This window comes from Dermochelys coriacea, chromosome 7, assembly GCF_009764565.3.
Source record: "Dermochelys coriacea isolate rDerCor1 chromosome 7, rDerCor1.pri.v4, whole genome shotgun sequence".
Taxonomy (NCBI): Eukaryota; Metazoa; Chordata; order Testudines; family Dermochelyidae; genus Dermochelys; species Dermochelys coriacea.
In genome coordinates, this window is record NC_050074.1 from 31,699,455 (window position 1) to 31,717,020 (window position 17,566).

Consider the following 17,566-nt stretch of genomic DNA (forward strand, 5'->3'; position numbering starts at 1 on the left):
AAAGCGAAGCTTCAGCACCAGATAGTGGTGGGGGGGAGTAAATAGACAACCCGGGGGGGGTGTGTGTGGAACCTGCCTGGCCATTGGGGGGACGCAGGGGCTGGCTTCCAGGACCCCCCTAACCTCTACTCACATGGGCATGAGCCACAGCTTAGGAATCTGATGCAGGTAAGAAGGTGGCTGGGTATCCTGTACCCCCTCACCCCTGGGGGGGTGATTGTCTGATTGTCACTCAGTGGTGCTGGGGGCTTGGCATGGGGGCTGCCTCTCCCCGGGGGATTTGTTTTGGGAAGGGGAACGTTCTGGGCAAAGGGGGGCCAACATCTGGCTGGCTCAAGGGGGCCGGGGTGCGAACATGTGGGGGGGGAAGGGCGCAGCGCTTTGTGGGCAAGGGTGCAAAGATTTGGAGGTAGGGGTAAAGGCGAGCGTGCCCGCGCGCGTGTGTGTGTGAGGGTGGGGGGAACATCCCCGAAAGTGGTGACCCCGCAGCGTAGGGGTTCCTAGCATGGTAGCAGCTTGGGGATGTATTGTATAACAGCTGGGGGCGCACACATCTGGAGCGGGGGCGCCGGGCGCTAATGAAGGAAGCTGGGGCCGGGGACCGGTCGGCACCAGGGAAGGGTTAAGCTGTCAAAGGTGGTGACTGGCAGCAGGGGGGTGAGGGGGATCCTGCTGTCTGAACCGGGGGGACAGGGGAGGGAGGGGTGCGGGGAGCGGGGATACTCAGCAGAGCTTGTGGTGGCTAGCAGCACGGCTTGTTACGGCAGAGCTTTGGGGCGCGTAGGAGGGGAATGCTCGAGCCCCGATCATGGGTGACAGATGGGCTCCCACTCCAGGCAGGGAATGCCAGGCAAGGGAGAGGACATAGAAGTGTGATGCCAGGCTGGAGGGGGTGATGCCATGCTGGGGAGATGGGGGCAATGCCAGGCTGGAGGGGATCAGGGGCAAAGCAAGATTGCAGGCGTGGGTGGGTGCAATGTCAGACTGCGAGGGGGGCGGTGAATGGATGTGGGGTGATGCCAGGCTGGGGGGACCATGGCAGACTGGGGAGATGAGGAGTGATGTCAGGCTAGGGGGATGGGTGGTAATACCAGGCTGGGGGTGCAGGACAAGTGTGATGTCGGGCCTTGGAGGGGGCTGAGTGGGATCCTGCAGCTGCAGGTGGTAACTGGGATCATGGCTCAGCACAATGGTGGGAGTGGGAGTATTGTCAGTCTGGCCGGCTGTGACCTTACCTTACAGGGAGCTGGGAGGCCCGTGGGACCTTGTGCCCACTCTGTGGTCAGTGTTGCAGTGACACAAGGGGTTATTTTTGAGTTGTGATACCATATTCAGGGGCTCAGGGGGGAAGTTACTGGTGGCACTCCTGGGGCTGGCCAATGAGCTCCTGGGCTTTACACCCCCACCTCCACATGCATGTGCATGACCATGAAAATGACTGCTAGAGGAACATGCATAATTGCACTCACCTATGCTGTGACACAAACACACAGAGACCCACACGCCCATGCTCAGGTATACAGAAATAGACACCCACCATAACCTACAAAGCTTGGACAGACACACAAAAACAGACACAAAACATGCAAAGCTTGCACACACACCCTCACCAACCACAACACATGCTTACCACAATACACCCTCCACAACATGCCAAAGCTTGCAAAGTGCATGCACCCACCAGAATACACATTCACAACATGCACAAGTGCACAAACACAGACTCGCACAATCCATCGTGTCAAAGCTTGCATACAGATGCACACTCACATTGGTGCGTGCTTGCACGACAGCACGCAGAAAAAGTGCACACACAACATACAAAAGCTTTCATAGGTATATATCCCACAATGCACACTCCCTCCCCCCCATGATGTGCCCATGCAACCCGCTCAGCATACTTATACACACTCATGGCTGTCCTGACACACACAGACACCCAACCACCTCATGCTCCTGTTAATTACCTCTCCATCAGAGGTAGGCAGCTGCCCACCAAAGAGCCACTTGTTCCCAGCACTGGGATTATTTCTCAGCTTGGAATGGCGCAAAATGTGGGAGAGGGTACACCAGCCCTATGGGATGGGGGCTGTAACTCTACTATGGGTGTGTGTGCAGGGAGATGGGAGGGCAGGGCTGGGGGTAAGGGATCAGGAGGAGTGGCATGGGGACAGGAGCTGGGGCGGTGTCTAGGGACAGGAGGATACTGTAGCAGGAAGGTGGGTGGGGGGCATAGGGGCAGGAACAGCCGCACAGCATTGCCCTTGTCCCTTCTACCACCCCCAGCTAGAAAAGCAGTCTGGACCTTAGCCAATCAGAATTTCTGCAGATGGAAGAACAGCCCTCTCCCCAATCAGTCAGAATCCACGGGGAATCTTTACTGCTGATTGGCTGGCAATGGGTATCACATACAGGGAGATGGGGTGGCCAAGGATACAGCCCCCTGTCCACAAGAGTTGGGGGCACTTTGGTTTATGTGGCTAGGGCTGCCCCCTGCTGTCAGAGATGGGGATAGCTGTCTAAACAGTCCCCTGCCCTCCCACCTCACTCTGCCCAGCATAGCACTTCTGGGGCCAGCTGGTGAGCTCACCCCTGGGTGGTAACCTGAGGAAGCACGAGAGCCCCTGTCGGGCGCTGCCAGCCCCTGAGCTCAGCTGGGTATTTTTAGAGGTGCTGTGATTTTGCTTTTCAGGGAGGGACTAAACATGTTGCCCCAGGGACCTGGACTTGCCTGCTAAAGAGCAGAGTGTGTGGGCATGCATTGGGGTGAGTGTGCACCAGTATGAGTGTGCACTGGTGTGTGCAATGGCATGCACTGGGATGAACGTGCACCAGTTTGTGTGCTCTGATATAAGTGTGCCTATGCATGCACTGAGGTGGTTGTGCACCAGTATGAGTGTGTGCACAGATGAAGTGTACCCTGGTGTGAGCAGGTACTAATGTGAGCACTCATATGTCCATGAGTACAAATGTGAGTGTGCATGGGGTCAAGTGCCAGGGGTGCATGTGAGTTTGACTTCACATAGGCATGTGCATGCATGGAGATGAGTGTGTATACAAATGTGCATATGTGGATGTGTGTGTCTGAGTGCATTTGCCAGAAAGCATGTGTGAGTGTGCATCTGTGTACACGTGGCTGAGTGTGCAGGAGTGAGTGAGCCCATAGGCCTATGTATAGCTGCGACTGTGCATGGCTTTCCTCTTATGTGGATGCATGTGGATGTCCTTAAGAGTACCTCAGCCCAGGCCCTGAAGCCCTCGATAGCCCCTGGTCTGCTGGGAAAGGATCCCAGGCTAGAGAGGCACAGACACTTCTCTCTAGTGAGGGGGAACCCCCCCCAGTTCTGCAGTTCTGTCCCTCACATTCCCCCCGCTGCCAAAGGCGCTAATGGGAGTAGCCAGCCCCGAGCTGCTGTCTTGGGGGAGCATGGGGAGCGAGTGCTCCGGGGCTGGCCAGGTGGGGACAGAGTCACAGGGGAATGCTGACACAAGGCAGGGGTTGTGTGGAAGGCAGAGACCATCACAAGTGTGGGGGGGCTAGGGGGATGGGGCATGGACCCTCACTGGGAGACAGAGAGAGGAGTGGAGGGAGGTCAAAGAGTCGCAATGGGTGCAGGAAATGGAGGGTAAGGGCTGGGTGAGGATGGGGGGATGGAGTGCTGGTGTGGGGGTAGGCTGGGTCGCGGGACACAGTGTGTAATTTCTCACATGATCCCTTCATGGCCCCAGCCAGATACGCTTCCCCTGAGGAGCCCTGCACCCTGGCCAGGTGGGTGATGTGGGGCTGCTGGTAGCCGGAGCCCCCCAAGGCATGTGGGGGGTGTTAATCTCTGCCAGCGCCGAGAACGGAGATGAATTGGCCTCTTTGAATCTGACTCAGCCTCAGGGGAGCAGGGGGTGCTTGGAACTGATAAGGCACCAAAATGTGGGAAGGGGGAATCTGCAACTAGGAGCTGGGATCAGGAGGGCCTGCCCAGCTGCTCCCCTCCCCCCGCATTGCTATGGTTTCCCCCTCCCAGCACTGGGATGCAGGCACCTCTGGGGGGGAGGGGGACTATTTAACAGCAAAGCCAATAGGGAGCCAGGACTCTAGGGCTCCACCCCCTGACCCTGGCTGCAGTGATTGGACCTCACCTGAAATATCAGAGCCAGAGTGTGAAGGGTTAAAAAGCTTTTGGGAGGGTGTGAAATGAGTTTGCTGGGTCTCAGCCCTGGTGCCCATAGCAAGGGGGTTTGTGCAGGGAGGCACAGCTTGGCTGGCATGTGGGGAGGATCGCTGATGTGGGGACCACCCCTCTGTGCCCCCTTAGTATCCCACATCCCCCTGACCCTCTCTCCCCCCTCTCTGCAGGTCATCCTTCCCAATGCCTCCCTCACCCCTGGAAGACCGCCTCTCCATCCTCCAGCGCCCCAAGACCTTGGCTTTGCACCTCAACCATAGCTTCCCTGCCGACAAGCAGCTCCTGTCGCCCCGGACGCGGAGACCTCCGAGCCACCCTCCCCCTAAGGACCGAACCAGGGCTGCCTCACCCTATCAGGAGCCCCAGGCCTGTCTCTCGCCTCCCCACTCCCACACCATCGACATCAAGCTGACGGTGGGGGCCAGGCAGAGCCAGGCGCGTGAGCGCAACCTCTCCCTGCAGCTCGACCTCCAGCAGGGCGGCAGCAGGTCCTGCGGGGGGCCGGAGCTCAAGGTGCTGCTGCCTCAAGCCAAGCTCAAGAAGCGCTGCTTTAAGGAAAACTCACGGCCGGCCAGGGGGGACACCCCGTCACCTGCTTCCTCCCATCTCTCCAGTCCTGGTGTGGGCACCATGCACCCCTTGAAAGGCGGCTGCCGGGGCTGCTGGCGCTTGATGCGCTGCGACGATGCCAGCCCCAAGCCGGGGCTGCGCTCCCTGGGGTGCTTGTCATGCCACTCCAGCCTGGCTTCCCTCAGCTGCTCCCCACCCTCGGTCAAGAAACTGGGGTGCTTGCCCTGCACCCCGTCAGCCCTCAAGTCCCTGGCCTGCCTGGCATGCAACCCCTCGGTCAAGTCGGTCAGCTCCTCCTGCAGCTTTTGCAGCAGTGACCCCATCGTGGCCTACGACCCCCCAGCCCAGGGCTCACCCCCCTCCAGCTATGACGAGGATGACTACAGCGTGCGAACCATCTGGCCCGAGGAGCTGGCCAAGAAGATGAGCCGTTCCCGCACCCAGCAGCAGGGGGCGCCCCTGATCCTGGATTGCCGCAACCTGGTGCAGTACACCAAGAGCCAGCTGCAGGGCGCCATGCACTTCAGTGTCTCGGACGCGGCTGGCAGGCGGCGCCTCCAGCAGGGCAAACTGGCCGTGCTGGACTTCATGGCCTCCAAAGACCCTCACGACTCCCTGCAGCGCCTTTGGCCCAAGGAGCAGCAGAACGGCTGCTGTGCCACAGCGGGGGAGACACCAGCCCCTCCTGAGCCCCCCAAAACCCTGCCTGCCCAGAACCTCCACCTGGTGCTGGACTCGCTCAATAAGGAGGTGCAGGGCAGGAGAGGTAGGTGGGCATGAGGGTGATGGTGCTACCAAGGGGGTGGGAGGTGGTAGGCTGTGGTGGGCAGGCCACAGGTGGCTGGATGGGGGAAGGATGGACAGAGGGTGGGTGCACAGAGGGGAGAAGAGAGAACCTGTCTTCTCAAGTACACCTTTCCTGGCTGAGACCTGACAGGGCTTCTCTCAGAGATTCCTAGGGCTGGGGAGAGATTTCCACCCCACTCCCTCAACCAAGACCCCTTGCAGTGCACCTCTCACCCCCAGGACTCAACCCTCCCAGTGCACCCTCCCCTCTCCCACGCTTGATCCCCCGGCCCCTTGCAGTCCCAGACGTTCCAGCTCCTGTACAGTGCACCCAGCCTTCCCTTCTCGCCCCCCAAGCCTTATACTGCCCCTCCCATGCCCTCCCCTCATCCCCCAGCACAGGACCCTCTGACCTCATCCCAGCAGGATCCATAGGGAACAGCTGGCGGAGTTAAGGGGTGGGGGGTGGGGTCGGTGCAGCTGGCCCAGGCTCCCCCCCTCCCCCACCTGCTCTGAGCCTGTTGAGCAGGATTGATCTCGGCCCAGCTGGTGATGTGACATCACTCCTCCCTGCCCCTCCCCCATTCCCTGCAGGGACACTGACAGCCATTGGACAAAACTGTGACCCCCATTTGTGTTGGGAGCCAGGCATTGGGCTGCTACCATACCCCCAGCTCCTCTAGTTCCATTGGCCCTGCCTTCCCCCAGAGATCCCCCTTCCCCCCAGATCCTCCCGCTCCTTGCCTCAAGCCCTACCCCATACGTCTCTCTCCCCCCAGCATCTCCCTTCCCCCAAAATTTCCCTCCTCCCTCCACCCCAGCTTGGGCCCATGGAGAGACTCCACCACATTTTATCCAGCTGGCCTTAGGGTGCTGGCTGCAGCCCCCCCCAGCCTCCGCAGGCTGCAGAGTCGGGGTGGGCGTGTGGGGTGCTGCCCTGCAGGGAGGGCAGTCAACAAAACAGGGAAATGGTGACATTTTCTCTGCGCCCCCTTGTGCAGCTCGGAGTTTGGAGTGAAGGGTTGTGGGGAGAAGGTCAGAGATTGGGTGTTAGTCTGGGTGGGGGTAGTTCAGGGCTTGAAAGTCAGTGTTGGGGGTCTTTGGGGTCAACGATCAGGGACTACGGTGCTTGGGGTGAGGGTTCAGGGCTCAGGGGACTGAGGCACTGAAGGTCGGGGTGCAGAAGGTTTGCAATCTGGCTGGCTTGAAGGTGCTAGGGCTGTGATTTGAGCTGAGTTATGGGGCAGGGCTGGAGTTTGGAGGCTCAGGTCAATGGGGCCCCCTGAGTTTGGGGGATTCATAAACCAGGGGGCTGTTGGGCTGGGAGGGTCTGAGCTTGGGAGTCTGGGGTGAGTTTCTAGTTTCAGGGGTTCTCAAGGGATGGTTTCAGCTGGGGAAGGCTGAGTGTAGATGGTCAGACTGGGGAGTCAGGCGGAGAGAATCTGGATTTAGGGCCTCGGGCCAGAGGGGTTCTGAGTTTGGGGATTCACAGGCTGGCAGACTCTGAATTTGGGCCAGTCTGAATATGGGGCATCAGCTGGGGGCTTCTGAGATTGGGGGGGTTAAAGGCTGGGGGCTCTCAGTAGTCTGACTTTACGGGGTACAGGCCAGGGGCAGGTCTGAATTTAGGGGGGTTCAGGCCAGGGGAATTTGGGGGTTCAAACCAGGAGCAGGTCTGAGTATGGGGGTTCACAAGCCAGGGGTCTGAGTTTGGGGGGTACAGGCCGGAGGCAGGTCATAGTGTAGGGGTTCACAGGCCCAGGGTCTGAGATTAGGGGGTTCAGGACAGGCACAGGACTGAGTGTGGGTCCATGTGCCCCCTGTGATGTTGAGCCATTGCATGCAGGGAGTGTGGCAGTGCCACCATCAGAGCCGCTTGAGGAAGCTGGAGGGGTCCTGGAGGGGGGGGACGGGGACCCTGGGGGGCCACCCCTCACCCCCGACCTGGAGAGCGCCGAGCTGAGTCCCATCCTGCCCTTCCTGTTCCTGGGCAACGAGCGTGACGCACAGGATCTGGAGCGGATGCTGAGTCTCAACGTGGGCCATGTGCTGAACGTCACCACCCACCTGCCCCTCTACCACGCCCAGAGCAGTCACCTGCGCTACAAGCGCCTGCCTGCCACGGACAACAGCCGCCAGGACCTGCGCCAGTACTTCGAGGAGGCCTTTGAGTTCATCGGTACGGGGGGGGGGGGGTGGCACTGGGAAGTGAGGAGGGGGGCTGGGGTAGTGTCCCCAGGAGTAGAGGGGGTTGGGGTCAGGAAGCTACACCCCTCAGAACACTGCACCCACTCCCCACCCTGAGGAGATGGGCCAGCGTGTGAGAGGGTGCAGCAGGGTTGGGGGAATGCAGGGGATTGAGGGTGCAGGGCATAGTGGGAGGATTCAGAGGATTGGGTAGAAGGGTTGGAGTATGCAGGGGGTTGGGGGTACTGGGCATAGTGGGGGTGCAGTGGATTGGGTAGCAGGGTTGGGGGTGCAGGGCAGAGTGGGGGGCAGGGGATTGGGTAGAGGGTTGGGGGTGCTGGGCATAGTGGGGGTGCAGGGGATTGGGTAGCAGGGTTAGGGGTTCAGGACAGAGTCAGGAGTTCAGGGGATTGGGTAGAGGGTTGGGGGTGCAGAGGATACGGTAGCTAGGCTGGTGGTGCTGGGGATAATGGGGGCTGCAGGGGCTTTGGTGCAGGGCTGTGTACAGGGCTGGGCAGGTAAGAGGCGCTGACCCCCCCGTCTCTCCCCTTCCCCCAGAGGAGGCACACCAGCGGGGGAAGGGCGTGCTGATCCACTGCCAGGCGGGCGTCTCGCGCTCAGCCACCATTGTCATCGCCTACCTGATGAAGCACACGCTGATGACCATGAGCGATGCCTACAAGTATGTCAAAGGCAAACGCCCTATCATCTCGCCCAACCTCAACTTCATGGGGCAGCTGCTGGAGTTCGAGACGGATCTCAACGCAGGGGTCACGCCCCGCATCCTCACCCCCAAGCTCAAGCTCACTGGGGTGGAGACCGAGGTGTGAGGGGGGCCTGAGCTGGGCCAGGCCACCCATCTCAGGGCGGGGAGGGGAGGGGAGGGAAGGGGAGTGTGTGCAATAACTGGATGGACGGATGGGCTTCCAACAGGCCAGGCCTGGGGACCAGATACCAAGGCACCAATGCCCATCCTGCCCACTCTGTGCCCCATGTGCTGCCAGGTGCCTGTTGATAGAGGGCTGTGGAGAGGGGCCAGTTTTTACCCCAAGACTAATCTCTGTGTGTGCGTGCGGTGGAGAGGGCTGTTGCCTGCTATTTATTGGGGTGTGTGTGTATATTTTCTGGGTCCCCATGGCCTGTTGCTCCCTTGGCCTCTCCACTCTGGGTGCTGCTTTGCTGAAGTCTGCTACAGAGAAAGGGGGCCCTACAGGGATTTGGCGGGGACACAGGCCAGCCCCCCCAAAACTAGCAGATTTTTTTGAAAACTCAGGATGATCACAGACTTTCTTCCAGACTGATTCACAGCACCAACAGTGGATGGAGTTTTGGGGGCCCCCATAGCCCCCCCCATATTCTTTGGACTTTGCTGCTCCATACCTGACCGACAACCTGTTATACTGACTGATGTCTTAAAGTGACAGTAGCACCTTTCCTGTGTACAGGGGTGGAAGAGGGTCACAGTGGATGGGGAGGTCTCTTCCCCCAGTGCAGGAGAGATATCCCCCCCCTCCAGGGCAATACAATTTCGTAAATCAGAATAGTCTTCCATTAGGGGATATTTATTTTTAAAGACTTGGGGAGGGGGCTCCAAAGTGGGGGGTGCGTCCTTTGCTTTTGTACCATGCTGGTCCATTTCATGAGGCGGCTGGTTACTGTCTCTTTAAGATGCCCCTCCTCTAGGGGGAGGGGGAGATTTGTGGGGGCTGGGGAGAATTATGGGGGGGTTCTTATTTATCTGAGATGCAATAGGAATTTTTGGCTTTTAACCTTTTCTTCTCCCTCCTCTCCCAAATGGGGGGGCCTCTACAGTTAACGGTCTGCAAAATCTGGGGGAGGGGGAATTTCTCTTCCCCTCATTTTAATGTCTTCCAGCCCTTCCCCCTTCTTTCCAGTGCTAAGTTTGGCTCCCTCCCACCACAGATGGTGCAGATATGAGGGGTGAGTGGGAGTGTGGGGGAGCCAAAAATTAAGGGATGGGGCCAGTTTCTGTTGGGGGGGGGTGACAGCAAAGAGGGACCCCTCCCCCTGCACAGAAAGAGGCACTGCCCACAATCCCCACCTCCCTCCCTATGCACGCTCATCCAGACCCCCTCCCAGGCAGCCCTGCACACATACTGCCCACAGCCCCTGTGACCCGGGCACGCCCCCCAGGAGCCATGCATGCATGGCCACAAAGTCCCCATACATGCACCCCCCCAAGCCATGGACATGTGCTCCCTTGTGCCCTTATGAGGTCTCTGGTGTCCCAACACCCCAGCTGGAGCTTCAACCACAGGGACAGACCCACAGAGTCTGGCTCTTAAAGCTGGAGCCTTTCTACTGGCTGAGCTGTAAGGCCCAGCTGTTAGCTAAGCAGAGCCCCACCCGGGGCATGTAGTGGGACAGACATGTAGGGGCAGCCACGCGAGTGCATGAACCCACTCACCAACCCCCCCCCTACACACTCACCTGCCCCGCCCCATTACACACATGTTCACAAGCTCCCCCCCCCCAGACACTGCTTTCCCCATTCCCACAATCACATCCTGACACAACCACACCCCTGTCTGCCCCGGAGCCAGGCATGCAACCCCCCTGGCCTGCAGTGGCAGCTAGCTAGGGGGCGCTGCACGGCCAGGAGCTTGCGAGCGTGCAACAATCCCTGTCCCCTCATCCCCTGGGGTGGAGGCTCGTATCGGGCTCCCCCCTTTTCCCCACGGATCTCAGAGCTTTGTATTTAAAGAGACTCTCCCATCCCCAGGTGTAGGAGCTTGGAGGGGTGGGGCTCTGCTGTTTCTCTTTGGAATTTGTCTTCATTATTTATTGAGGCCAGGAATAATTTATTAAATGTGGATTTGTTTTTGTAACAAGGCTGCCATGTGCTCCATTGGGCGATGTGGGGGTCCTCAAATGGAGCAGAAGAGGGTCTCCCAGGAGATCTGGGACGGGGGGACAGGCATGGGGAGGAGAATCTGGGAGGGGGGCCAGCGGATCCACACATGGATCGGGGGGCTCGCTAGGGGCATTGCCCCAGACTGACCCACTGGGCGTTGGGAAGCAAAGTTGTTTGACAGATGGGGAGTGGATGGGAAACACCCCTCCCCCTTGGGGAGTGGGAGCAAAGGGGCACTCAGCAGGTGCAGGGAGCCCCCTGGTCACCACCGTTCTGCAGCATGACCTCACCTGGAGAGATGGGAGCCCCCCCCAACGCTTCTGCAAACAAAGGGGGCAACAGGGCAGCCCCCACAGATGCAGGATGTGCCCTGTGTGGGGCTTCACTGAAGCTCAGCCAGGGGGAGGGCAGTTCTGCTGCTAAATGGCTGTTAGCAAGATAGACCCCTCCTTTGGCCGTGGGAGCCCCCAGCTGCGCTCCAGTTTGGAGGAGATGTGGCACAGGCCAAGCGGCCCCCAAACAAGGAGAGTGCCAAGCCTGCCTGACACCCAGTGACCCCAGCCCAGTGCCTCCCACCTCACCATTCCACCCCCCTCCCAAGTCCTGCCCCCATCACCTCCCCACACCCAAGACAGCCTCTGCCCATCCCCATCCTGCTCCAACCCCAAGCCTTCCTGGTGATGACCCGGCTGGAATGAAGGGGCTTGCAGCCGCTGAGACAGTGCATGAGCTGGGCCGGAATCAAGCTCCCCCAGGGGGCAGCAAACAACCCGCAACACCCAGGACTGAGGGCTCCTCTCTGCTCCAGGAGAGGGGCTGGAGACGAGCGCAGGATGTGGGGTCAGGGCACCCCAAGGATTAAATGCCACTCGACTTCATCAAAAATAATTTATTGCTCCTGGCTCTATTTACATTCTGTGGGGGTGCCCTCGTGTGGCTGCTCTGGGTAACTGCAGTGGGCATTCATCACACCCCTGCCTAGACATGGGTGGAGTGGGGGAGACGGGGGTTTGTTGCCCCCTGCAGCTGGGGCTATAATGCAGCTTGGGGAGGGCCAGTTGGCATTGTGCCCCAGCGCTCCCTGCTCCCACTGGCAGGGGGCACAAGGACAGGTATGTTGAGGGGAACAGTGCCAGTGGGCAAGGAGAAGCTGGATCCCCCCAGGCAGTGGAGGGGGAATGCTGGACAAAGGAGGCAGAGATCAAAGGCCATTTCCATAGAGTAGGGGACACCTATAGTGGGGAGGGTTGCGGGATGCATCTCAGTGTCCCTGTAGAGCTGGGTCGATCAGGAGCATCCTACCTCACTCCCCAAGATGCTCCTGCCCCCCTGCAGGTCACCCAAGGCAGTATGTGGGCAGCCCTCCTTGTGGTGCCCTGTGCTGGGGTGGAGCGGAGACAGGTTCCTATTCCCTCCTCAGCCTCACTCCTTCCCTTGCAGCACCCCGTGCTGGGGTGGAATGGGGGCAGGTCCCTATTCCCCCCTCAGCCTCACTCCTTCCCCTGCAGCACCCTGTGCTGGGGTGAAGCGGGGGCAGGTCCCTGGGTCGCTATTCCCCCTTCAGCACCCCATGCTGGGGTGGAGCAGGGGCAGGTCCCTATTCCCCCCTCAGCCTCACTCCTTCCCCTGCAGCGCCCTGTGCTGGGGTGGAGCGGGGGCAGGTCCCTAGGTCGCTATTCCCCCTTCAGTGCCCCGTGCTGGGGTGGAGCGGGGACGGGTCCCCGGGTCTCCCACACCTCACGGATGGCCCGGCGCACACCCCGAGGCAGGTGCAGGGTCTCGGCATGGCACTGGCGGATGTGGCGCATGACAGTGCCCAGTCGAATAGGCAGCAGCGAGTACTCGCAGACCATGCACACCATGGTGCCGGCACCAGCATCGTAGTCCATCAGGAAGTCGGCGCGCCATGCCGGATCAAAGGGCTTGGCCTGGGGTGGGGAGGGTGCTGGTGGGGCCTTGCCCCGTGCCCGCCAGCTCTGCAGGGTGCAGCGGACAGCGCTGGGGCTCAGGCGGAGGCGCCGGGTGATGCCATGGTGAGAGTAGCCCTTGCGGCGGAGTCGGGGGACACCTGGGTCCAGATCCTGGCTGGGCAGTGCAGAGACGGGGCAGTTGCCAACTGCAGAGAGGGCAAAGGGTTAATGCTGAGAACCAGCAGCCAGGGCTGAAAAGCAGCTAACTCTGGGGTGGGGGCTGTTTATACAGGCACCCCTCACCTGGCACTGAGATGCAGCTGTCTCTGGGGTGGGGCGTATGGGGGCTGTTAATACAGAGATCCCATGTCCAGCAGTAAGATGCAGCTGCCTCTGGGGTGGACCCTAGTGAGCCACTAGGGACCCTCCCTACTAAGCCACCTTGCCACACTCACCTGAGTTCCCTGAATCCCGTCTCACAGTTCCTGCTTTGCCCAATTGCTTCTGTCTCTTCCCCAGTGCCTGGGTTTTGCCCCGGTCCCCTGGGCTCTTCCGTTCCTGGATGCTTGGATTCTTCCTTATTTCTCTCCCTCCAGAGGCTGCAGGCAGAGAGAGGGGTCAGCAAGGAGGGGTAGCTGTGCCTCCTTTCCCTTCACCACCCACCGTGGGTGTCCTTCCCAGCTCCTCCAAGGATGTAGGTTGGGAAGGGAGTGCTTGCCCCTTGTCTCCCCCTGGGTCAGGATGGGGTCACCAGTGGATGGGAACTCAGCTGGCCCCCAGCCAAGGGGAACCAGCAAGGGGCAGCATCTGGGGCTGGGAGCTAGCTGAGATCCTGGAGGGTGATCTATGGGGGCTGGGATGCAACTGGAACCCTGGAGGGACAGGACAACGTGGAGGACCCTGCCTTCAGCTCTGCTCTGGGGGAAATGGAGGTGTGGCTGCAGGGGATGCCCTCTTTCCTACAGCGCCCTCACCTGGCTGGGGTCTGCAGTACAGCCTGAGCGTGAATCCGGCTGGGAAAGAACCATCAGTGAAGAGGCGGATTTCGGGGGGTGCTGAGCTGGGGGCAGCCTCCTCTGAGGGGAACGTTGTCCCTGTGGGGAGAGAGACAGCAATAACAGTGGGGTAGGGACTGCGAAGGAACCAAGGTCCTGGCTCCCAGCTCCCCTGCTCTAACCCACAGACCCCACTCCCCTCCCCAGGAATTGAACCCAGGAATCCTGCTCCCTCTCCCCTCCCACCACTCACCTGGACTCACGGTGCCCCTATCCCGTCCCTCACTCAGCTGCTTGCTCCTCCGCTCCCTGGCTGGTAACGCCATGCCCTCCACAGGCCCCACGCTCTGTCGTCTCCTCTGGCCCCGTGGGCGCTGCCCGGGCTCCAGGGCCCTAGCATCTGCGATAAGACACCTGGTGTCACAAGAGGCAGCCCCGAAACAAAGGGGATGGGCATCCACATGGCTGAGCATGGTCCCTGACCCCCAGCACCCGCCCAGGCCTGGCACTCACCTGGGCGGGGGGCAGGGCGCCCTCTGGGCTGCCCACGTTTCCGGGTCACCATCTGCTCCTCTGGGTCAATTAGAACCTCAATCTCAGCTGGTTCCCTGGCCCCATGGTACTGACCTAGAGGGGAAGTGAGATTCTGGGATGGCTGCATCACCCCCAGCCCTGCTGGTGCCCTTTGATCCCAACCCATAGCCCCACTGTTCCCCCCCGCCACAGCTCTCCTGGCGCCCCTTGCTCATGGTCTGCAGCCACCTGCTACCCCAGCCCTGGCCTCCTCCTCTCCCCAGCTCTGCTGGTGCCCTTCAGTGCCAACCCACAGCTCACCTTCTACCCCAGCCCTGGGCTCCCCTGCTGCAGGAGGGGCTGGGGGACATACCTGGGGTGCAGGGCAGGGGTGCCCCCTCGGGCAGGTTGCCCCCCTGGCTCCAGGCCTCCAGAATGTTGCGCTTCTCTTCCGGGCTGAGGCCCAATGAGTGGGCGTGGTGCTGCAGAACGTGTTCCCGGGCAGCGCTCGGCCCACAGGTGCCCAGGAAGGTGCCACAGACCATGCACACGGCCCCGCCGCGCCCCGGGCAGTCTCCCACTAAGTACTCCTGCTGCCAGGCCCTACCAGGCCCTGCCTCTGCTGGTGCTCCCCCTAGCCAGGAAGACAAAATGTGCTCAGGGAAGCGAGAACCCAGGAGTCCTTGGCACCCAGCCCCCTTAGGTCTCACCACTAGACCCCGCTTCCCTCCCAGAGCAGGGGCTAGAACCCAGAGTCCTGGCTGGACAGTCCATACCTCTGTCTAGAGGATCCTTGTCAGCCTCCTCCAGCTTGACCCCAGGGGCGAGGTCGCCCAGGGGGGCACAGAGCCGGGCACAGGCTGCAATTGGCACGGGTTCCTCTGCCTCGCACTTCAGCGAGACGGCGATGTACTCCAGCCGGGGCACCTCTGCCTTCACCTCCATGGCTGGGCCTGGGCAGAGCTAGGCATAATGTGGGGAGGGGGTTAGTCAGGGCACTCAAGAGACCCCACCCCACTCTAACCACTAGACTCCACTTCCCTCCCAGACCTAGGAGAGAATCCAGGAGCTCAGAGCCCTCCCTCCCTCCGTGCTGGCTGACCTTGGGCACCCACCCCCACCTTGCCATCTCCTTCACTACCCCCCCAGCTCAAGGCCACCCCACCCCCTTCTTATCTCTAGCCACTCAGGCCTAGCAACAGCCCCTTTGTGCTCTCCTGTGGGAGGTAGAGTCCCAGCTATGGTACAACCCCATCCCCAGTCAGGCCACTGTGGCAGGGAACGCCCAAAAGACCCGGTGTCTTGCCTCTCTCAGGCCAGGGGCCTGGATCCGCTACCTTTCTACTCCGGGAACTATGTCCCTAGGATCCCCCCACAAATCCCTGAGAGTCCTCTGCCTGTCCCCCAGACTTGGGGTGCAGGAACAATTTGTATAGTGGGGGTGCTGAGAGCCATTGAACCAAATTGTGAACCCTATGGAAATTTCTTCAAGCTAGGGGGTGCGGCAGCACTCCCAGCTCTAGCACCTATATCCTGGACACTTCATTCCCAACCCTCTTTCCCCACTGACCCTGGAAACCTCACCTTCTTCCCAGACCCCCATAATCCTGGGCATCCCCTCTGAAGCCCCCTCCTTTTCAATTCCCCTGCTCTTGGGAGTGCCCCCTCCCCCAGGAACTGTCGGCGGCAATGACGGTTGGAGCCCTCCCTTCCCAAGTGTCCCCCTCCCCTTTGACCCTGGAATCACCCCCAGATCCCCTCCTTCCCAGACTTCCCAGTGACCCTGGGAGCCCAGTTGCCCCTCCCTTCCCTTCTGTGGGCTGCCTCACATGGGATGGTAGTAGGAGCATCCAGCATCAGAAAAAAGGAAGGAGGGGGTCACTCCCACTGGAGCCTGTGTGGGGGCTTTAAGGCACCAGCTACAGGGGGGTTAAAGAGGCAGTGATCCTGTCCCAGAGCCAGGGAGGGAATCCAGGAGTCCTGACCCACTGGCTGAAAGATTCCAAGATGGACACCCCAGATTGCAAAAGATTCCAAAGAGGTTTATAACCAATGAACCAGTACCAAGATGCAGCCACCCCAGGGGGCAGGGCACAGGGGCTGATTAATAACCAGACATCCTTTGCTATGGAAGAGGGGCCCTCAGAACAGCAGACCAAGCTGCACCCCACCCTGCAGGAATAGAGACCCCACTGATCCTTCTATGGGTCAGGCCTCCTGCCTCTAATCCATGCACGACACCCCCTATTGCAGCCGAGCCCTCTTCTGTAATCCACTCTCCCCTCCAGCATAACCTAGTCCCCACCTGGATCCCATGGGTCCCATAATAGTCTGCTCAGTCTGCCCCTAATTCTCCTTCCACAGGGCCACCCCACTGATTCCCAATGATCCCATGCTAAACCCTGCTGCTGTGGAACTCTTCCTATATTGGATCCCAGCCCCCCAGAGTGATCTACACCATCCACTGGATCCTGATGCCATCACCTTCTTCTTCCCCAGTGGGACCCACACCCTCACTGGATCCCAGCCCCTCTTTCCTCCCCAGTATGACCTGTGCCTTCCACTGGATCCCAGCCCCTTCCCCCATGTGACCCATTCCTTCCACTGGATCCCAGCCCCTACTTCTTCCCCAGTGTGGCCCACACACCCACCGGAGCCCAGCTATAGGTGCTGGAACTAGGGGTGCTTGGTAGCAGCCCATGGTTTGAAGTAGTTTCCATCATATACAGGGTTTATAGTTTGATTCAATGGCTCTGAGCACCCCCCACTATACAAATTGCTCCAGCATCTCCGATCCCAGCCCCTTCCTCCCCAGTGTGACCCACACTCCCGCTTGATCCCAGCCCCCAGCGCCACCCGCACCCCCACTACATCTCAGCCCCTCCCCCAGGCTCCCCGCTGGATCCCAGCCCCCTCCCACCACCGGATCCCAGCCCCTCCCCTCGCTGCCGGATCCATCCTGGCGACCCCTCCCCATTCACCGGCTCGCGCTGCTGCTCCCGGGCCCGGCACCATAGAGTTTCGCAGAGGGAGCGGCACCACCCACCTCCCATCCAGCCCCCACAACCTCCCTCTCTATGGTCTCATTGTCCCGGCTCTCCTAGCTTGGGGCTCCCTCCATTGCGCACAGCCAATCGTGAGAAACCAGCCGCCCTAAGCTCCGCCTCCTTCAGCGCCGGCCAATCAGCGCGTGGATGCGGGAAGCAGTAGGAGGAGCCGGGGGAAGGGGCTGGGCCAGGCGCCACCTACCGGCCGAGAGGGCGGATTGCAGGATGTGGGAGGGGAAGGGCGGGGATTGTAGGGGCTGAGCCCAGCTATATGCGGATAGGGATGGGGACTGGTCTATAGGGGGGCATTCTATAGGGGCAGGCAGAGGTCCACCCCCGGGACAGGGAAGGGAAGGGGTTGAGCCCAGCCTCACGGACATAGGGAGAGGGAGGGCATTCTGTAGGGGTTGAGTCCCGTTCCCTGGGCACAGGAAGGGGATTCTATAGGGCAGGGGATAGTATAGCGGCTGAGCCCCACCCCCGGGGGACAGAAAAAAGGAGA

General features: G+C 60.5%; 2 protein-coding genes across 4 annotated transcripts; one reads left to right on the forward strand and one right to left on the reverse strand.

Moving 5' to 3' along the window:
• Positions 1 to 10,648, forward strand: LOC119858825 (dual specificity protein phosphatase 10-like). Of its 2 annotated transcripts, XM_043518094.1 has the most exons (5): positions 1 to 168; positions 2,693 to 2,766; positions 4,352 to 5,517; positions 7,384 to 7,716; positions 8,283 to 10,648. In XM_043518094.1, the coding sequence occupies exons 1-5, from the start codon at positions 163 to 165 to the stop codon at positions 8,552 to 8,554; spliced, it is 1,851 nt and encodes a 616-aa protein (XP_043374029.1). In that variant the 5' UTR covers positions 1 to 162; the 3' UTR covers positions 8,555 to 10,648. The 2 variants fall into 2 exon arrangements, with proteins under 2 accessions (XP_043374029.1, XP_038266204.1); XM_038410276.2 differs by lacking the exon at positions 2,693 to 2,766 and having other exon boundaries at positions 44 to 168; positions 8,283 to 10,647.
• An 825-nt stretch (positions 10,649 to 11,473) lies between these two features.
• On the reverse strand, positions 11,474 to 17,146 carry SPINDOC (spindlin interactor and repressor of chromatin binding). 2 transcript variants are annotated; one of them, XM_038410311.2, is made up of 8 exons: positions 16,999 to 17,146; positions 14,794 to 14,980; positions 14,391 to 14,651; positions 14,018 to 14,131; positions 13,758 to 13,904; positions 13,484 to 13,603; positions 12,965 to 13,108; positions 11,474 to 12,715 (listed from the first exon to the last, which is right to left on the reverse strand). In XM_038410311.2, the coding sequence occupies exons 1-8, from the start codon at positions 17,068 to 17,070 to the stop codon at positions 12,273 to 12,275; spliced, it is 1,488 nt and encodes a 495-aa protein (XP_038266239.1). In that variant the 5' UTR covers positions 17,071 to 17,146; the 3' UTR covers positions 11,474 to 12,272. The 2 variants fall into 2 exon arrangements, with proteins under 2 accessions (XP_038266239.1, XP_043375058.1); XM_043519123.1 differs by lacking the exon at positions 14,391 to 14,651.
• Positions 17,147 to 17,566: the final 420 nt, after the last annotated feature.

What these genes read in the sequence shown, in the direction of transcription:
- LOC119858825 (XM_043518094.1), top strand. An exon ending in GGAGGTGCAGGGCAGGAGAG is followed by an intron (nt 5,518 to 7,383) that starts GTAGGTGGGCAT and finishes CATTGCATGCAG; the next exon opens with GGAGTGTGGCAGTGCCACCA. An exon ending in GGAGGCCTTTGAGTTCATCG is followed by an intron (nt 7,717 to 8,282) that starts GTACGGGGGGGG and finishes CCCTTCCCCCAG; the next exon opens with AGGAGGCACACCAGCGGGGG.
- SPINDOC (XM_038410311.2), bottom strand. Translation starts at nt 17,070, where the DNA reads ATGGGAGGTGGGTGGTGCCGCTCCCTCTGCGAAACTCTATGGTGCCGG. An exon ending in GTACTGCAGACCCCAGCCAG is followed by an intron (nt 13,109 to 13,483) that starts GTGAGGGCGCTG and finishes CTCTGCCTGCAG; the next exon opens with CCTCTGGAGGGAGAGAAATA. An exon ending in ACGGGATTCAGGGAACTCAG is followed by an intron (nt 12,716 to 12,964) that starts GTGAGTGTGGCA and finishes CCCTCTCTGCAG; the next exon opens with TTGGCAACTGCCCCGTCTCT.